The 16,711-nt window shown below is 43.2% G+C and overlaps 1 protein-coding gene across 9 annotated transcripts in view; it reads left to right on the top strand.

The window, feature by feature from the left end:
- TAFA4 (TAFA chemokine like family member 4) overlaps nucleotides 1-16,711 on the top strand; it is a 93,785-nt gene that overhangs the window by 6,989 nt on the left and 70,085 nt on the right. For 2 of the 9 annotated variants that reach the window (XM_055710168.1, XM_055710169.1), the window contains exon 1: nucleotides 5,668-5,921. The exons of 1 other annotated variant lie outside the window; for it this stretch is intronic. Coding sequence is in view for 2 of the 8 variants with exons in the window: in XM_055710167.1 (XP_055566142.1) it covers nucleotides 4,055-4,157 (103 nt within the window). In the remaining 6 variants the exon portion in view is untranslated. Of the gene's footprint in view, nucleotides 1-2,217; nucleotides 2,495-4,034; nucleotides 4,158-5,057; nucleotides 5,195-5,667; nucleotides 5,922-16,711 lie in introns of those variants that run through there. 6 more of the 9 variants (XM_005432643.4, XM_027806580.2, XM_055710167.1 and 3 more) reach the window with 6 other exon arrangements.

Raw genomic sequence — 16,711 nt, 5'->3', positions numbered from 1 at the left:
AGGTCCAGATCCAGCTCCACGATAAATCTAAACCCCCTTTGGTTCAGCAGGGATGTTCTGGATTTACCTACATGTAATTTAGAACAGATTTTGGACCCTGCTTATGAGCATTATGCCTTCCCCTACAGGAAGGAAGATTGTTTCTGACCTGACTTAAACTAAGCAGCTTTAATCGTTCAGTATGGTAACACCAAGACTGGGCTGGGGGCTGGGGACACAGACATGGGAATCCTATAATCTTTGGTTAAGTTGTAATGAAATTGTCTAGGATGAGAAGGAAACAGATGGATTCTGATTAATTTCTCACAAGTGTAGACCTCAGCATCCGATGTAACATATGTGGTGAGCAAATGTCACTCATGCCTCCAAAGTGCAGAAAAAATCACTATTGTCAGGATATATTCATTGGCATATTGGCTGCTGAACTCCCAAGGGTATAAGGATGCTGTGCATTACATTTACTCCTGAATTAAATATTCAGAGGCAGAGATACCTAACCCTTTCCTGTATGCCTCACTGGTTATCGCAGTTGAACTTAATGAATTGAAAGAGGGACGGGAAGGGAGGTTTTCCCCCCCCTCCTTTGTAAATCGTTATTTACTGTGGAAGGAATATCAAGATAGCTTGATATTTCTCCTTTACAGAGTTCAGTTGGGTAGCAATACAGCCTGAGTTAGGGAAAATAACACAGCTTTGAGCTGTAAATGAGCAACTACACTACTTTGATCTCATACTGATAGAAATCAGAGCCCAGCTATGTGTTCATGGAGTTGTTCTGGGTTTTGTCACTTCTACAATCTATTTAATGTAATTGCATATATATATAAAAAAAAAGTAGTTCATTTATTGACTGCCATTATATTGGTTAAGGCAGGTAAGATAAGAGGCCAGAGCTACTTGCTCTTGTGTCCATGTAGTCTTAGGAAGTGGAGGAAGCTATGCACATGAGTAAAGTGAGGCCCCATCTGCACGGAGGAAAGAGATTCATTACAGCTGACTTGTCCTGTTAGAATTACTGCCCCAGACTGTTTCTCAGAAAAGGATGTCACTAAGAAATCTATTAGAGTCTTTCACCACCAAACTTGGGAAACGAGTACGGAGCAGTGGGGCTCCTGTGCAGCTCAGGCTCTGCCCCATCTAGTCTCCCTCCTTTCAGTCAATCCCTCTGCAAAATCAAGCAACATGTATGTTAGTTTCTTCTCTTCTAAAAATGAATTCCTCATTAGAAAAACATAGATATTTTTCTCTCTGCTTCATTGTATGTTGAAATTATGCCTATCTTAATTTGAGCATTTCCCTCTCCCCCATCGGCAAACACGGCTCCAGCTCACATTACGGGCTGGTTTGTTTGTCTTAATGATCTCCTTTTTAACAAGTGGAGGTACATCTTCTTTTGGGCAAGCTGAATCACCTCAAAAGGAGCTTTATTTCTGATTGAGGAAGATGTAGCTGATAGGTCCGGGGAAAGCTGGAGACATCCACGTTAACTGCTGTCATAAGCTGGCTGAAGTACGCTCCCTTGCTCTTTCTCACAAAGCGTTTTGTTCTGTTCTAAATTGAAGATGCAGCAAATCTCAGTAATAGCTGAGACTATAGTAAATGGCATCCATCTGCTAAAGTCATAACCTTCATTTTAATTAAGACTCCCAGTTTTGGAAAAATTGACCTGAGATTCTTGTTTTCCTTTTTTACCATTTAACGTTGCGACCTGTGCTGGCCCACAGGCTCCTCTCAGCTTGTGAAGCACAGCAGTATTGTGTTTGACTTCACTCATTAAAGAAAAAAGTAGTCTGTATGCTTAAACCTTTAAAAATTCTAATAAGATGTTCAGAGTCTGATTCCTCAGGAAGATGATATGCAATTGCATGTTTATTTTGCTGAAATTCCTGATTTTTTTGCTGAACTTAGTTGTTTCTGACAGTTTTCACCTGTTGTTGCCTTAATTACGTGCCAGAATGGACGTAACAACTTGTGCATGTGCAAACTTTGAACATCAGTGCTAACCATTGTCAGCTGGAAACTTCTGTTCACTTTTCCTGTTTTTTCCGTGGTTCTTGGCAACGTGTTACTTGTAGTTCCCTCCCTGAAGCTGTTACCAGTGCCCACAGGACTAGGTTTGATGGGTGCTTATAGCAAAAAGACTGCACAAAGCAAAATCACGTAAATCCTCCGTTGATCTCCCAAATCACTGAACAAGATCAGACTAGCTCTTTTTTCCTTGTTTTATTATGTGGCACTGGAAATTCCTTGAAGTCTGCGGTGCCCTCCTTTACCATCCTGGAGACCAGAAGCTGTGCTGGGACTCCTTGGCCCATAAGAGTGGTGACATTGCAAAGCTACATCAGGATTTTTTGACCCAGCTTATGTTGCATGAAAACTTTGGAGGCTCATGCCATTCCAGATAAATACAGGGTTTGCGGAATGAACCTACCCACTGCTTTGCTTGGCGGAGGTTTTTGCGAGTAACCAGGAAAGCCTGAAGACACAAGAAGAGGTAAAGCCAAGGAGAGGGGTGGGAGATGGATTTATAGGGAAGATAAAATGGTGGGTGTGGAGATTTGTATTAATTAATTGCAAAGACACTGAGAAAAGGAATATACAACCAATATGTTGTGACTAAAAATAGTTCCCTAAATCAGGTAGCTGAGAATATACTCAGCCAAGTGAAGCCATTTTCAAGGTGCGGCGTGATGAGAACGGGACCTGAGTGCACGTTGCCTTTGTCTCTTCAGCTGAGGCATCGCCCATGAAAGTCCCAGTTGCTGCTTCCTGTGTACAGCAGACCAGTACAGATATTAAATTGGGGCATAATGATGAATGAAACTGTGGGATGTGTCTTGATTATCCCGGGTTTCTAATGTATAATTGAATTATTTTGGTAAGTATATTTCAAGCCCTTTGATTTCTGGCCTCTGTTTTTAATTACTCAGCCCCCTCTTGCCCTTGTGTGTTATTATGCTACTCATTAGCATTCAGTGAGACTACAGAAGTTTGACTTCTGAATAAAGTAGCGTACAAAAGAGAAGGGATGCTTTTTATCTTGCCACTTAATAATTTAAATGGAACCCTTTTCTTTAATCAATGTTTAATAGTACAATAGTTGTTTATTTAAACTGCACATTGTCTAATTTTGCAAACAAAAAAGAGAGGAAGGATAAACACTTTTAGAAATAATGAGCTTTGTAACCATTGTAATCTTCAAAAGATTTAAAATATCTACAGCACTTATAGTGTTGGTTCATCTCAATGAGACAGTGACACGGGCCTTGAATGTATCTGTATCATTTATGCAGTGTTAAGTAGTACAAGCCTATTTTTTATTTGAGGGAAGCAGAAAACCTTGCTAATTGCAAAACTGAAAGCTACTCAGCAGCGTTAATATTGTTGGCATGACCGCCAGCTGTGATGATTAGGATGTGTGACAGAGGGAGAGATAATTTGATCACAGGCCTGGGGACTAGAAGCTCCTGTGTCCTGCTCCTTCCCAGCACACCTACAAAGGCAAGGAAAATGCAGGGGGAGATGTAGTTGAGCCCTGCAACGCCCACACTTTTGGGAGGGGGGTGTGTGTGTGGTGTCCTTCAGGGTGCAGCAGATGCCAGAAACAGGTGTGTAGCACCGGCTTGTGGGAAGGAATGGGACCTCAAACCTGGGCATTAACTTGTCAAAGGAAACAGCTTTATAGGCAGTTAATCAGGTGTGGAGGCACCGCAGTGTGATGCTTGTCCTATGTGGCTTCGGATGTGACTCAGTCGCTGTGGGCCAGCGTTGAGCCATGGCAAGGTCAAGGGGACCCACAGAACCCGACATAAAAGAGCTGGACTAAAGCATCCGTCCCTCTGCTCGGCTTCCTCATCTGTAAAACAGGAATTGATCAGGGAGATCTTGAGGATTTAGAGATATCTGGAGACCGCTTTGGAGGCATTAAAACTAGTGAGCATAATATCTGCATTTCAAAGTACTCTTTGGACATCACTTAATTCATTTTGACAGCAACCCTGCGCGAGAAATGTGGCTGTCTCCATTGTCTGGATGGGAAAACGGAGTCTAAGAGATGGCCCGAGACAGAGGTGTTGGGGGGGGAAATGTGAGCGCAGGATGGCACCACGCCGGGGGAGCTGTGAGCTCCCGTCTCCCACGACTCTGCAGCCCGGCAGGTAAACTGCTCCCTGCACACGTACCGGGGGTGTTGCTCCTATGTAATCCCTGCCTGGTGTCCTGGCTAGCCTGCTTTCAACAGATTGTTCCCCAGGCAGCAAGGCAAGACCCTTTTCCTGGTGATTTGTGTCTCTTGTCCTCTAAATCTTTCCCTTTCCCACCAGTAGATCCACTTCTCACAATCCTTTGTGCAAGTTTGGAGCTCCTCTCCTTCTCTGCCTTTTCTCTGCCCCCTTTTCTAGGCTCGCTGGAGGTCTGGAGGGGTATGAAGTGTTGAGAGGCAAGAATGTGGTAGCTCCAGGTATAAGGAATGAGATGGAGAAATGTGATCTGATGCTGTAGGCTTGTCCTCTCCTATTTTATCTGTATTGTAGCTCCTGTGATTAGAAGAGCATAGCTGAGTTATGCTAATGTGAGGTGAGGGAGAGCTAAGGCTGGGGATTTGGACCCTTTCTTTCAGGCTAAATGAATTTATCCAAGATGTGAGAGTCTGCTACTGTATTATTAATTTACGAGGCATTGTGGTGTGAAGGCTACTGACATTTTCGCTGGTTTTCACATGTGTACTGGCAAAGTTGCAGATGGATAACTAGAAAGGTAATATGCAATGCTGGATCAGTAGCTGATGAGTGATTTCCTGTGATAGAAGTAGCCTGCCCTGTTTCAGAAGGCATGATTTTGGTGGCTCTTCCAATGTAAGGGAAGTTTGTCCAGGATAATTTGCACCACAACAGCATTCAGGGAATGTAGCCAAGATCAGCCGACCATTGCGCTGAGCTCTACGGTCACTTACGGTGAGGCACTGCCTGCCCACAGAAATGGGACTAATATCTACAGATAATTAACTGCCTGACTCCCACTGAAGCACATGCTGGGACGTCACTGTGTAAGCAAGCTCCAGAGCTACAGAGAACCTGAGGGTGTAAAGTGAGGCGGTAAAGGCTGTGCAGGAAGGCAGTGGCAAAGCAAGAATCAGAATCTGTTTCCCAGCGGCTGCTGGCAAGCCTGCCCAAAAGTGACCCCGGCTTTGTGGCTGGTGAGAGACCATCTTTCACTTTTTCCATTTAAACTAATTTTTTGAAGGTGCTAATGTATTGATAACCGGCAGGGCTGTGGTGCCGGGGGCAGCGGGGCTCAGCCGTGCGGGGGGAGCCTGTGGCCCTGACCCTCTGCACCCCCCTCGAGTCGCTCCTGTCTCCTGAAGCTGCTGCCAACTCCGGCCGGGCTGCGAGCTGAAGAAACATCTCCCTTCCCTTCCCTTCCCTCGGCTGAGCGGCGGCCACCCGGGTGCCCAGACCGGCCCAGGGCTGTGCCAGGCGGCTGGAAGCCCGGGCTGAGCCGGGCGAGGCGTGCAGCTCTGCCCCCCGCAGCGCAGCTCCCCCCCCGCAGCATCCGCGCCGCCCGGGCGGAGGGAGGGGAGGGCGCTTGGTCCAAACAGCCGGAGCCGCGTAACCTGCGCGGGGGAGTCGTGGGCTGGGGAGGGGGGTGGGTGAAGGGAGGGAGCGGGGAGCCCCGCGGTGGGGGGAGAGAGAGAGAGAAGCCGTAACACTGTGCTTCCTCCCCCCGTCTCCGAAGAGGAGGAGCGGGAGGGGAGCTCCGGAGCCACTTCGGGCGCTGCGCCGCTGCGTGCGGGAGCCGGTGCGGAGCATCCCCGGGCAGGCTGGGGCCGGCTGCCCGCCGATGGGCCGCCCCCTTCCCCGCACGCTTGCTCCTGCCTCCGTGGCGCTTCAGCGCAGCCGCTCCTCGGGCGAGCCGGCGGCCAGGTAAGGGGTGCCGGGGAGCAGAGCTGGGGCCCGGCTGCCCCCCGGGGGGTCCCCGGGCCGGTGCTCGGCGCTGCGCGGGGGGCGAGCGGCTGCGCCGGGAGGGGCATCGCTTCCCCTGCGGGCTAACTTGGATTTAGGAGTGTAATTAGCAGCAGCGCGGTGGGTAACAGCGACTTCTCTCTTCCCGAAGTGGCCCCCCGGGTCCGGCAGGTTGCCCCAGCCGGGGAGCGGGGGGTGCTGGCCCCGCAGCCCGGCACCGGCAGAGCCCCCCTTGCCGGCAGGTGCCTGGGATATTTGCGCTCCTCGGTGCGTCCGTGGGGAAGCTGACGGGCTGGGCAGGCTGGGGGAGTGCGGCTGGCGGTCCCCAACACCCCAAGTGTTCCTGGTACAGTTAAATGTCTCTGTGCACCGGTGTGTGTGGCTGTGTGTGTGTAATTCATCTACTGCCGTAGTTGTTCCAGTGATGAGGGTGTCACTAGCAAATGGACAAGCTTGCCTTGTAGCTATCACTCTTACTTCCAAATTTTTTTCATTTTTAAAAATGTTTTTAATTTCAGCTCCAGATCTTATAGCTCCTGAAATACTTTTTTCCCCCAGATCAGCTAGTTTCTCACCACTGGTACTTTAACCTTTTTGAGTGGGAGGTCTGGAAGATTTACTTTCTTGAAAATCGAGCTGTAACAATACCCACTCCTTTCAGGGAGGCATGTGCCATTTCCTGACCCCAGCAACTTCACTTTGACAAAAAAAAGCTGGAAATAATCACTGAAGGGACGCGACTTTCCCTGTTTCAACAAGTTGCTTTATTCTCTGCTCCAGTAATTTCCTCTAAGACTGGCATTCATTGTCGTTATGTAGATGATGTGGTGATATGCATGATGTTAAACCTGCAGTCACTGGGGATTAATGCACGGGCATGACATCATCGACAGCCAATGAGGTGATGGTTTTGGACACTACTGACCCAAACTGTCTTCCAAACTGATGTGGTGATCCTGCCGAGCTCCTAAGAAATAACACAAGTTTGGGCAAATGGGGTGGTTTCCTAGCACGGTTTCATTGTGTTGCTGTTGCGTGCCCTGCTCCAAGATAGGCATGGCTCGATAAATAGCCACACGTGTGTGGTTCGTCTGGGTGGTCAAAGGTTTCACTTCTTGTGAAGAGATCCTTGAAAACAGACATACTAGTTCCCTGCTGTAGAAAGAAATGTGATTGAGCCGGTTGCTGGCAGAATATAAACAGCTGGAGAGTTCTCAGCACTTGTGGCAGGAAAGCTGCCTGAACAGTGTGTTTGAGCACACAGTGGATTTACCTGTAGTAAACTGCTTCCTTTGCTTTATGGCTTGGAGTAGAGCTGCTCACGTGGAGGTAGGCACCGGGTCTGTGTCAGGGGACTGAGGAGGAAAATGGTGCAGCCAGGTGGATGCTGCTGTAGCTGGTGAGGCAGGAAAGTGTGTGTTCCCCCGCTGTGCTAATGGCTCCTGCTGCGCTCTTGCCTTCACCCCAGGACCCTGGTGCCTCCGTGCTGCCGAGGTCTAGCAGGTTGGAAGCCCTGGGCCTCAGTTCCTGTTACATTGCTGTAGGGTTACTCAAAAACTCGGCTGTCTTGGGTAGCTTTTACAGAATCACAACAGATGTTGCCAAGCACAGTCTGGCTCCTGAAATGTCTGTTTGTGAGTTCAGGCTGCCTCTTCTGTCTAATGTTTCCTTAACCTTCATCATTTTGCAGCAGATTCATTCAAGTCCCCTGCAAGTCAGTTGGGGGCTTCCCTGCAGGCTGTGTGAGACCCTCTGTGTCACCGTCACAAATATTTGCACACAAATCACTTGTATTAGCTTAAATATTTTCTGTTTGCTAGAGTTCTTAGTGTGGAACATAATTTTTTGGGTCCAGAGTTCATCCTTGAAGTAATTTAATATTTTTGTTTATAATTTATATGTACGCACACACATGCACTTCCTTATCAGTTCCATTGCATCAGTAGTTATTTACATTGAGGGAACCGTATAGAACATAAGCAGTATGACTGACATGCCTCAGAGGTGCGTATGATTCTTACGCCATCGATGCCAATAAGATGTGACAGGATACATCTAATGAATTACCTTTAAATTAGAAAGCAGTAAACAAGCCATTATTGGATTAGAGGAATATTAAAATTAGAAGAACGTTACCATCTTTTGATATCCTGTGGCACATTTTTACTAGCTAGAAAATGACACGGGTTACTGCAGAGAGAGAGAGGGTCTCTAGAGGACTGTAATGATTTTCATCTGTGTGAAATAGATTTTTTTTTTAATGCTATTACTTAGTATCTTGTGTTTAGATGATGCTGTAGCAGGTTTTTTTTTTTTGCCTTCTAGTTTCACATTGATGTTTGCTATCATTTTTCTGAGTGACTTCAGTGCTTGTGGAAGGTACAGGTCTGATGTACTCTGATAGCTAAAAGCTCCTAATTATTGAAGAAAAACACAGGCAAAATGATACAAAAGGCTTGGTGATAGATTTCAGTCTAATACTGAAGAGCTTTCTGTCTTGCTGGGGTGCAGAGACAGTCTGGGTCCATGCCACTTACTTCATGGCACCTTTCCTTGGCTGTCTTGAAGGCTGCTCCAGCTTTGGTAATTCTGGGATACTATTTAAATTGCCTAAAAAGATTCCCACAACCTTCACATATAAATTCTTAGGAACTAGATTAAATTCACCAGTTCTCCTGACCATACATGTCACACCATGCAGGTGTTACCTCATACTGCCTTCCAGATGTGGCTGCTCTGGGTTAGATCTGAATTGGCCAGCGACTGATGGGACTTGTGCGGAGCAGCTCCAGATCTCCCCAGGCCAATCTTGTATTAATCTAAGGCCAACACCTGCTGTCCTCTCACAGGCAAGCTGCCCAGTTAAGGACTGGGCTTTGGGTGAAAAGGGGTAGAATTTGGCAGGTACTCCTTAAGTGTTAGAAAAAATGTACATTTAAGAGGTAAACAGCAAAATATTTGATGGAAAGCAGTTACTTCTGAGGCTTACGTAAAATAAGTTTCTTGTACAATCTTGAAATTACTGTATTCTTACAAAGCCACCTAGCTATTTTGGGCAATGAAAGATTAAGCTCTTAATCTAGAACTAAACTTGAATTTGTGGGTGCAAACAATTGTTTTGTTTGGAATATCAATCTTTAATAACGCTCTCAGACAAATATTTATTCTTTTAAACTCACTATCAATATGAAAATGGAGCAACAAGATAGCTTGGAGTGCTAAGCCTCATTCTAGTCTCCCGAGGAAAGTCTTGAGGATAATATTTTGCCCTGGATGTTGGAAGCATATTCAGAACAAAGAGCTGTCATATATATATATATATATATATATATCTGTATATATATATTTTTTTTTTTTTTATCCAAGGCATTGGATTTTCCTTGTCTCACTCTCACAGTTTATGGCCCTGGGACTCCTTGCCCCCTCTCAAGGTCTAGGAGAACTCCCTTAGCATCTCCTTTTCCCTTTGAAAAAGTTGATAACCATCATGCAAGCGGTTGTTTTGAAGCCGGTGCCAACCCTGCAGATCAGAAGATCACAGCACACTTTCACCTGAGGTTAGGCGGTGCGATCTGAGCTGCTTTGCAGTGGCAAAGCATCCTGAACACTTGCAAGCTGTGGGGATTGCTATTGGTCTGTGTCACTGAAACCTCTTTGCTATTCTAAAGAGGCTTATAAGGAGGAACAAAAGACTGCAGATTTCACCAATTTTGCTTTATTTTACATTTCCTAGCAATTATTTTTGAAAGGCTGTGAGCTGAAAGGCTGATTTTTCTTGGACTTGATACAGCTATGCCAGAGTAAAGCTCAAATGAAGGAAAGTAGTATCAGGTATCTCGGTGACTCAGAAGGTGACCTGTTGTTTTTATTGCCCCTGCTGTTGTGTTTCAATTTCAGTTACATTTTACAGGGAACATCTATGGAATAAAAACTCTGGTGGGGTCAGGCCTTTCTCCTCAGAGGAAATTTCCCTCTGCGCAGCATCAGTACAAGTTTTCTCCCTTCCTTTTTTAAAAGAACAGTTGCGTTACAAGTGCTGTGAGATCTAACAAGCAAGGATAAATATATGAAGGAGCAGCAATCCCAGCCTCAGTGTTATGTGATGGTAAAAGTCTGGTTAAAGAACTTAGTCCCCAACACTGGATGCAGAGCTCTTGCCCCTTTCTGCTCCTCAATCAGCCGCTTGCAAAGCATGACTCAGTTGTGCATTACATCCTTCTGAACTGAAGGGCACGGTGTAACTGTGATCAGCCTGGACTTGCTGGTTCTGGAAGCAACTAACCCCTTAAAAGGAGAGAGCAGAACTCTGGTGCTTTAGCTCTTAAAGCATTTTTGCAGGCTTTTTTTCTAGCTTGCAAGAAACTGCTAATTAAGCCAGAAGCATTTGAATAATGCCTGGACATGGGCAAACCAGTCAACGTGAGTTCTTTTAGCTTTTTAAAACAAATTGCAAATCTCAGCTTCATATCTGCATAATTCAGGTTATTAATTCATGTGTTTGCATTTCCTAAACTGTGTACCGAATTCCCATTTGGAGCAAGTTTTAAAGTGTTAATCTCAGTGTAAAGAGGAAAAGGAGAAGATTTAGTTGTTGCAGGAAGCTTTGAATGGTTAATGATTTCTCTTTTGAACAAAATTAAATTAGCTGCTTTGTTTTCTGCGTAATTTCAGTGTTACCTGAGGTATTCAGTGAGAAATCTGGAAATTCTTAATTGATAGGGTACCCAGTCTTTTGTATGTGCATCTCTGGGACGTATATATTGCAAGTTAATAAAGCTTCCAGCGTACAGTCTGTGCATGTGTAATTGAGGAGTGACTATACTTCGATGTCATTTGCTCTGTTATCTAGGTTCCAGTCATGGGGATGATAGTATTTTATGTTGTCATATACAAGCAGGAACATCCGTGCATGAGTGAATCTGTTTGAAGGACCAAGCTGTGGCTGTTTTAGTTTAGAGAATGTAGTTACCCTCGGATTTCTTTGCTGCTTCCATTATTCAATGAGAATTATGTATGTTTATGATAGTCCGATCAGCAAATAGAAGTGCATTGCAGATGTAGATATATTGTGAAGTACAGCGGTTTACATTAATAGGAAGGATTTATCTTGTTGCGGTATTGAATTTATGATGCTAAGCTGTGATATTTTCCTGTTTCAAAAATGTTATATTGCAGTGAGCTGATATCAGGGTGATAAAATAAATGTTTCTTTTTTAATTTAAGCCACTGTAACATGCTAATAATGTTGGAGACAGGAAGAGAAATGCCTTATTTCACAAATGAATATAATGCATCCATATTACAATTTCCTAGCAAAAATTGTTTAACTTAGACTCCTAAATGAATCTTCTTGTTTGTTTTAAACTATTAAACAGTTGTGGTTGAGGTCTTTAATGGAAGTATGCTTTTGGACACAAGTAGCGGGGTTAATATGCCTTGTTTTAAATTATTTTCGGGACTCTTTTTTTTCCCCCCCCTATAATTCTGAAAAGGAAATGGAGAAGCTGTAGTTGCTGGTGGTGGTCCCTTTGCTGGGCATTCAGGCAGCCCACCCTCTTGCTGATTTCCTTCCAATTTCCTGGCAAATGCTCAGCACGTAGGTTTACTAGGAAGGAAGAAGGGGTCATCTCTTCCCCTTTGCTGTTGTCCTCACTTCTGGCCATTGCCAGGGACCGTGGCAATGCCAGAGCTGTGTTCAGGATATTTGTTTGCCCTGTTCCTAGAAAATGCAATGGAGCACAAAGGAAATCTTTGTGATGCCCCACAACCCTCTGCCGCTGCCACCTGTGCACTACATGCATCAGCTGCGAGGGGAAGGGGATGAGCCTTCCCCCATCCTGCTCAGGTATGCTCCAGGGATTGTGCCTTGTTGAGCACTCCGGGAAGGGAATCTTGTCAGCCAGACTCATATGGCTGAGAAGAAGGAAGGCAGGAAGGCTGTTGTGGCTGGTCTGCTCTGAAACCAGCTCTGGGCCATGGCACTGCTGCCTCCCCAAGGAAAACTGGGATGCAGTGAGCCAGTGAACTTAATGTTGGCCAGCTGGCATGGTTAGGAGGCTAAACCTTTTCTTCTTTGTATATATGCAGCTGTGCCTCACTCCCCGAGTGTTTTACTGATTTCGCTGGAATTGGCCCAGCATGAATGCAGGTAGCTGTAAAAAGACTGATTCGGGCTGTCTGGTGGGCTCGTATCGATGGCATTACTGTTTGTACTAAGCACTGTCAGTTTAATGACTGTGAATCACCACGGTTAGAAGTCAAGTGCTATAAAATTTTCCCTAAACACACATCTGCAGCAGTGAGTGGACTTGCACGTAAAATAGGCCATTGAATCTGAAAAAAGGATTAGTAATTTTCTGGAATATAGAAAGGTTGTCATATGTGTGTATTCCAGTTACATTACTCCCTCAAACAGTGTCTCTGAACCCTTGACTTAATATCCATTATTTGGAAGAATATCAGCCAATTAACATTGGCTTGTTTAGCTGAAAGGTACTACTGGAGTAATAGTTTAACTGTGGAAATACCAGTTATAGGGTGTATAGGCTTAACTGGGGCTGAAGGGGGAAAAAGCATAATTATTATTTTAGTACTGAATTATCCCCATATTCTTGGCACGCTGCTAAGATGATTCATTCTGCTTTTGTTTAACGATAGATCTGTTTTTGTTCAGAGAACATTAAAAGAACAAAACGTAGTTAAAAAAAATTACTTCTAAAAACCTGCACTGATTCTCTTAATTTAAGAGAGTACTGGGTAAAAGGGATTGTCCCTCCTTTTCTACACCAAATTGACACAGAGGGATGGATCTGAGGTAAAGCAGCACAATTTCTGGCAGAATTAGTGTAACCTTGCACCTGAGAAATGAATAGGTTCATTTGGTTCATTAAGTGCTAGATATTAATTGGTATTGAGCTTATCCACATACTTAATAGCATTTCCCTCCAGAACATTTCCTTCCTGTAGATGTTTTGTGATACATATTTCAGTTTAACAATAAAATAGACATAGAAGCCCTAAACCTTTAAGAACAATTACTGTTTATAACTCTGAAAAAGGTGCAGCAACTTTAAATACAATTACTTACCCGGCCAACACGCATCGTTCACCTGTGACATGCTCCAGGTTATGCTTGCTCGCTAGTTGCACACCAGACCGAGATGAGTTGTGTGGCCGGGTGGATGAACAGGTAGCTGCGTTCACCCAGCGTCTTTGCAGAATTCTGTAGGAAAGAGAAGGAAAACAGGTATTTTCAGCAAAACTCTTGCTTTTTTTTTTGTTTTTGCCAGTGTTACACATTCTTCTTGAACAGAATCTTCAGCAATGAATAAACTATTACTGTTAAGTCTTGCTTGGAAATGTAGTGGGGACTGGCAGCTATTTGTAATCAGTATATTTGGGACATACATAATTGTACTATGGCTGAAAACTTCATACACATTCTATTTTCCTTGTCTAAGAGGAAAACAGAGACTGGATAAAGCCAAACTGGTCTTGCGTTAAGTGCTTTTTTCTACAGAAGTAACATCTTCTGTCACAGTTAATGAGCATAGTTGTCTTTTGTTTAAATTCTTTGTTACAGAGGCTTAGAGAAAGAGGGGTTTAACAATAAAAAGGCCGCTTTCTCTGGAATGTCTGTTTGGTAATAGTGTGTAAGATTTAACAATAATACTATAAAATAATTGGTTTTCTAATGAATGATTTTGTATAACTAATTGGAGGGCAAATGGAAAATCTGCATCCTCCAAACAAATGTAATGTGTCTCTTTAAACAACCAAACCATTTTTCCTTCTATTTTTCCACCCTCACGATGAAAATAATACCAAATCTTGTTCAGATTGTACTTAAATATGACCAAACTGATAACTACATTATTATAGAGAAGGGCAGGATAGCTGGAGGATATGTACAAGGTGCATTAGTACCACAAATAGAAGCTGATTTACTTATTGATAGTAGAGACACGTTTTAGTCACTTTATAGAATTAACAATTGATCAGCTTGTTAGGTTCTAGTTCTTCATAAGCACAGCATGTTTATTCATTATTGTCATTACATGGTGCAAGCAGCTGAGGTCATGATTAGTAAGGCAAATTCTAAAAATATTTACATTTGCTTAAATACAACTTTTGCAACAGGCAGTTTTTGAGCAATGCACCGATTCTGACTTTTCAGAAAATAAATATAACGTATACCTGCCTGGTTAATTTGCATTTCATTTACATTTTTCAGAACCATCGGATCTATTTGTTTCCCAAACGCCAGTGATTCAGGCTTGTAAAAGTGTAATAAGATGGGCAACATAAAAGCATTACTTTCAAATTGCCTTGGTCACTGTAAATATACACCGATATATAGTATTGCAAGGGAGAAACTAAACACGCTGCTGGAGGAGAATGGAAAGATGTTATTCCAATAAATATATTCATGATTGTTTGTTACTGAGCGTAAGTTGTATTTTCTAAATCAGCATTGACTTAAGCTTGAGCAAACTCGATAGCAAAAATTCCCACAGAGGCTTCTCCTGCTACATATAACTAATATATTAAAGAAGATAAATAGTCATTTTTAAAACTTATTACACAGTAGGATTGAACACAAGAGGAAACCATTTTGCAAATCTGAAAGTTAAGGTCACCCTGAGAAGAAAAGGACACTTAAGATGACTAGAAAAAGTCTGCTTCCTCAAGAAATGCAGATTCAAAGTTTACTCTTTTCATGGTGTCTTTTATAAAGCTTTAGAATCCCAAGTGTAAAACCAGACTGTGTTTTGATGTGCAAATATTTCAAAACTGTGTGGTGGACGGGCATTTAGACACTCTAACCCGTGCTACGGATTAGCTTCCAGTCTCTTCGTTCATTACAGAGTATGAAGCTTTTTGATAGTGATTTTTATCATATAATCAGTATTAAGGATGAACTTTCTGAAACATTTCATTGGACTCTTTTAATATCTTTATCCCTTTTCTTTTTGTATTTGTAATTTTTTTTTTAAGTCCATTATGTGTATTTTAGTCATACTGAACACCATTAAGCTTTTGCCTCATAATTCAGACTTCTAAGAGTATGAAAACATGCTCAATAGCATTTTCTTAGGGCTTGTTAATAAAATTAATGAATTATTTTTCTATCAGTCTGCCTCAGATAATACTGCTCTCTTTGAGCTGTAGCAAATCAGGATAACATTGATTTTCTTTAAGAGACGAATAATGAAAGATCTACATTCTTAAATATGTAGATAAAGATAAGTAACTTAATTAAAAAATTATCAGTGGAAGGTAGTAAGATGAATTAGCTGTTTTAATTTCTTGTATATGTCAATATGCTGTAACATAACCTGGAGTATTATGTAAAATCCATTTACGATATCCTTGTCTTTAATTTTCAGTGTGGTTTCATAGGGTCTTCAGTTGCTTATTCTTTTGAAAATTGTTCATGTATTGGGAATGTGACATGCTTGGAACTATCTGCCCCAGCTTCAGCTTACGTAGGCCTTGACTCTGCAAATGTTTGATGTCTAGTGCAATGCAGCCTGATGAAAACAGTTCCACTCCGATCAACAGTAATGTTTACGGGCTTTGTCTTCGGTGGTGGAAGTCAGGTTATGAGCCTGATTGTTTTTCCAGTGACTGGCAAATTCTGCTCTTTGATCACATGTGCTATGAATATCAGAGCTGGCAAAATTCCAGGCTAAATTGCTTGCTATTTCTTGACTAGCTTTACAAATTATACAAGATGAAAAAGCGACATCTTGGGGCCTCTGTCTTTCATCCAGTGTTGCTTTTGATATTGTGTAGATCTCATCAGGGTACACAGTACAGAGGAGGAGCTGTGAGGAGGAGCTCCTCTATTAAGACATATTAGTTGATCATAGTAAAGAAGGAGATAAACAGCCTTTTTCTGGAAGGGCTGCTCTGCATCACAAATTCTTTTGCGTTTTTTTGGGTCTCATGTGATAGAGCAAGCACCCACACAAGTTCCACTGGTGTATTCCCTGGTGGGAATAATTAGGTGTGTAGTACTGTGCCTTGAATAGGACTTTCACAATTCTCATGCTTAAATTCAAAGTGACTCCTAAGTCATGCTGGTTTTCAAGCTTGAATCTCAAATCTCAGTGCAGCTACAAATACACCATTTGACAAGCATGGCTGAGCTTCGGCTTCAGCTCCTCGGGTCACCGCCTTTCTGTTGCAAATGCATTGTCCAGTGGTTTTTTTGAAGGTTGGTTATTCCTCTTTTCTAGACATCTCCATTAGCTTTCTGGGGCAAGACTGCAGCTAGCTGGTTCATGTTTTCAGGTTTTGCCTTCTCTTAATGCTAGACTCACGGCTGTTCTGCTTGAAGTAGTTCAGTTGTGTGATAAGAAAGAGGGGTATGTTGTAGGCAGGCCATACGTACCGTGGGAAGGAACTGGATCTCTCCGGGCTTTATAAAAATCTCTGGGTAAGGTATTGGTTGGTAGATAGGACATGAGCTGAGAAGTCTCTGTAGGTATCTCTGTAGTGCTTCCGTGGAACCGTTTGACAATACAGCGTGTGATTTGGGCAGACAAATGTTGTTCTTTGAGATTCTACCCAGCAACACCCCGCCAAACTGCGAAGCATTGAGAATAGACTGGTTCTTCAGGCTTTACCTTGTTTTATCTTGTTTTATTCATTTTGCCTTGCTTCAGCTTTTGATTAAACATAATACTTGTGTCGATGAAATGAGTAGCAAACACCTGCCAGGCTATGGATTTTGCTATGTTAGG

The sequence above is a fragment of the Falco cherrug genome, chromosome 4, assembly GCF_023634085.1.
Source record: "Falco cherrug isolate bFalChe1 chromosome 4, bFalChe1.pri, whole genome shotgun sequence".
Taxonomy (NCBI): domain Eukaryota; kingdom Metazoa; phylum Chordata; class Aves; order Falconiformes; family Falconidae; genus Falco; species Falco cherrug.
Note: the sequence above shows the minus strand (reverse complement) of the source record. Positions and strands in the feature narration are given on the sequence as shown.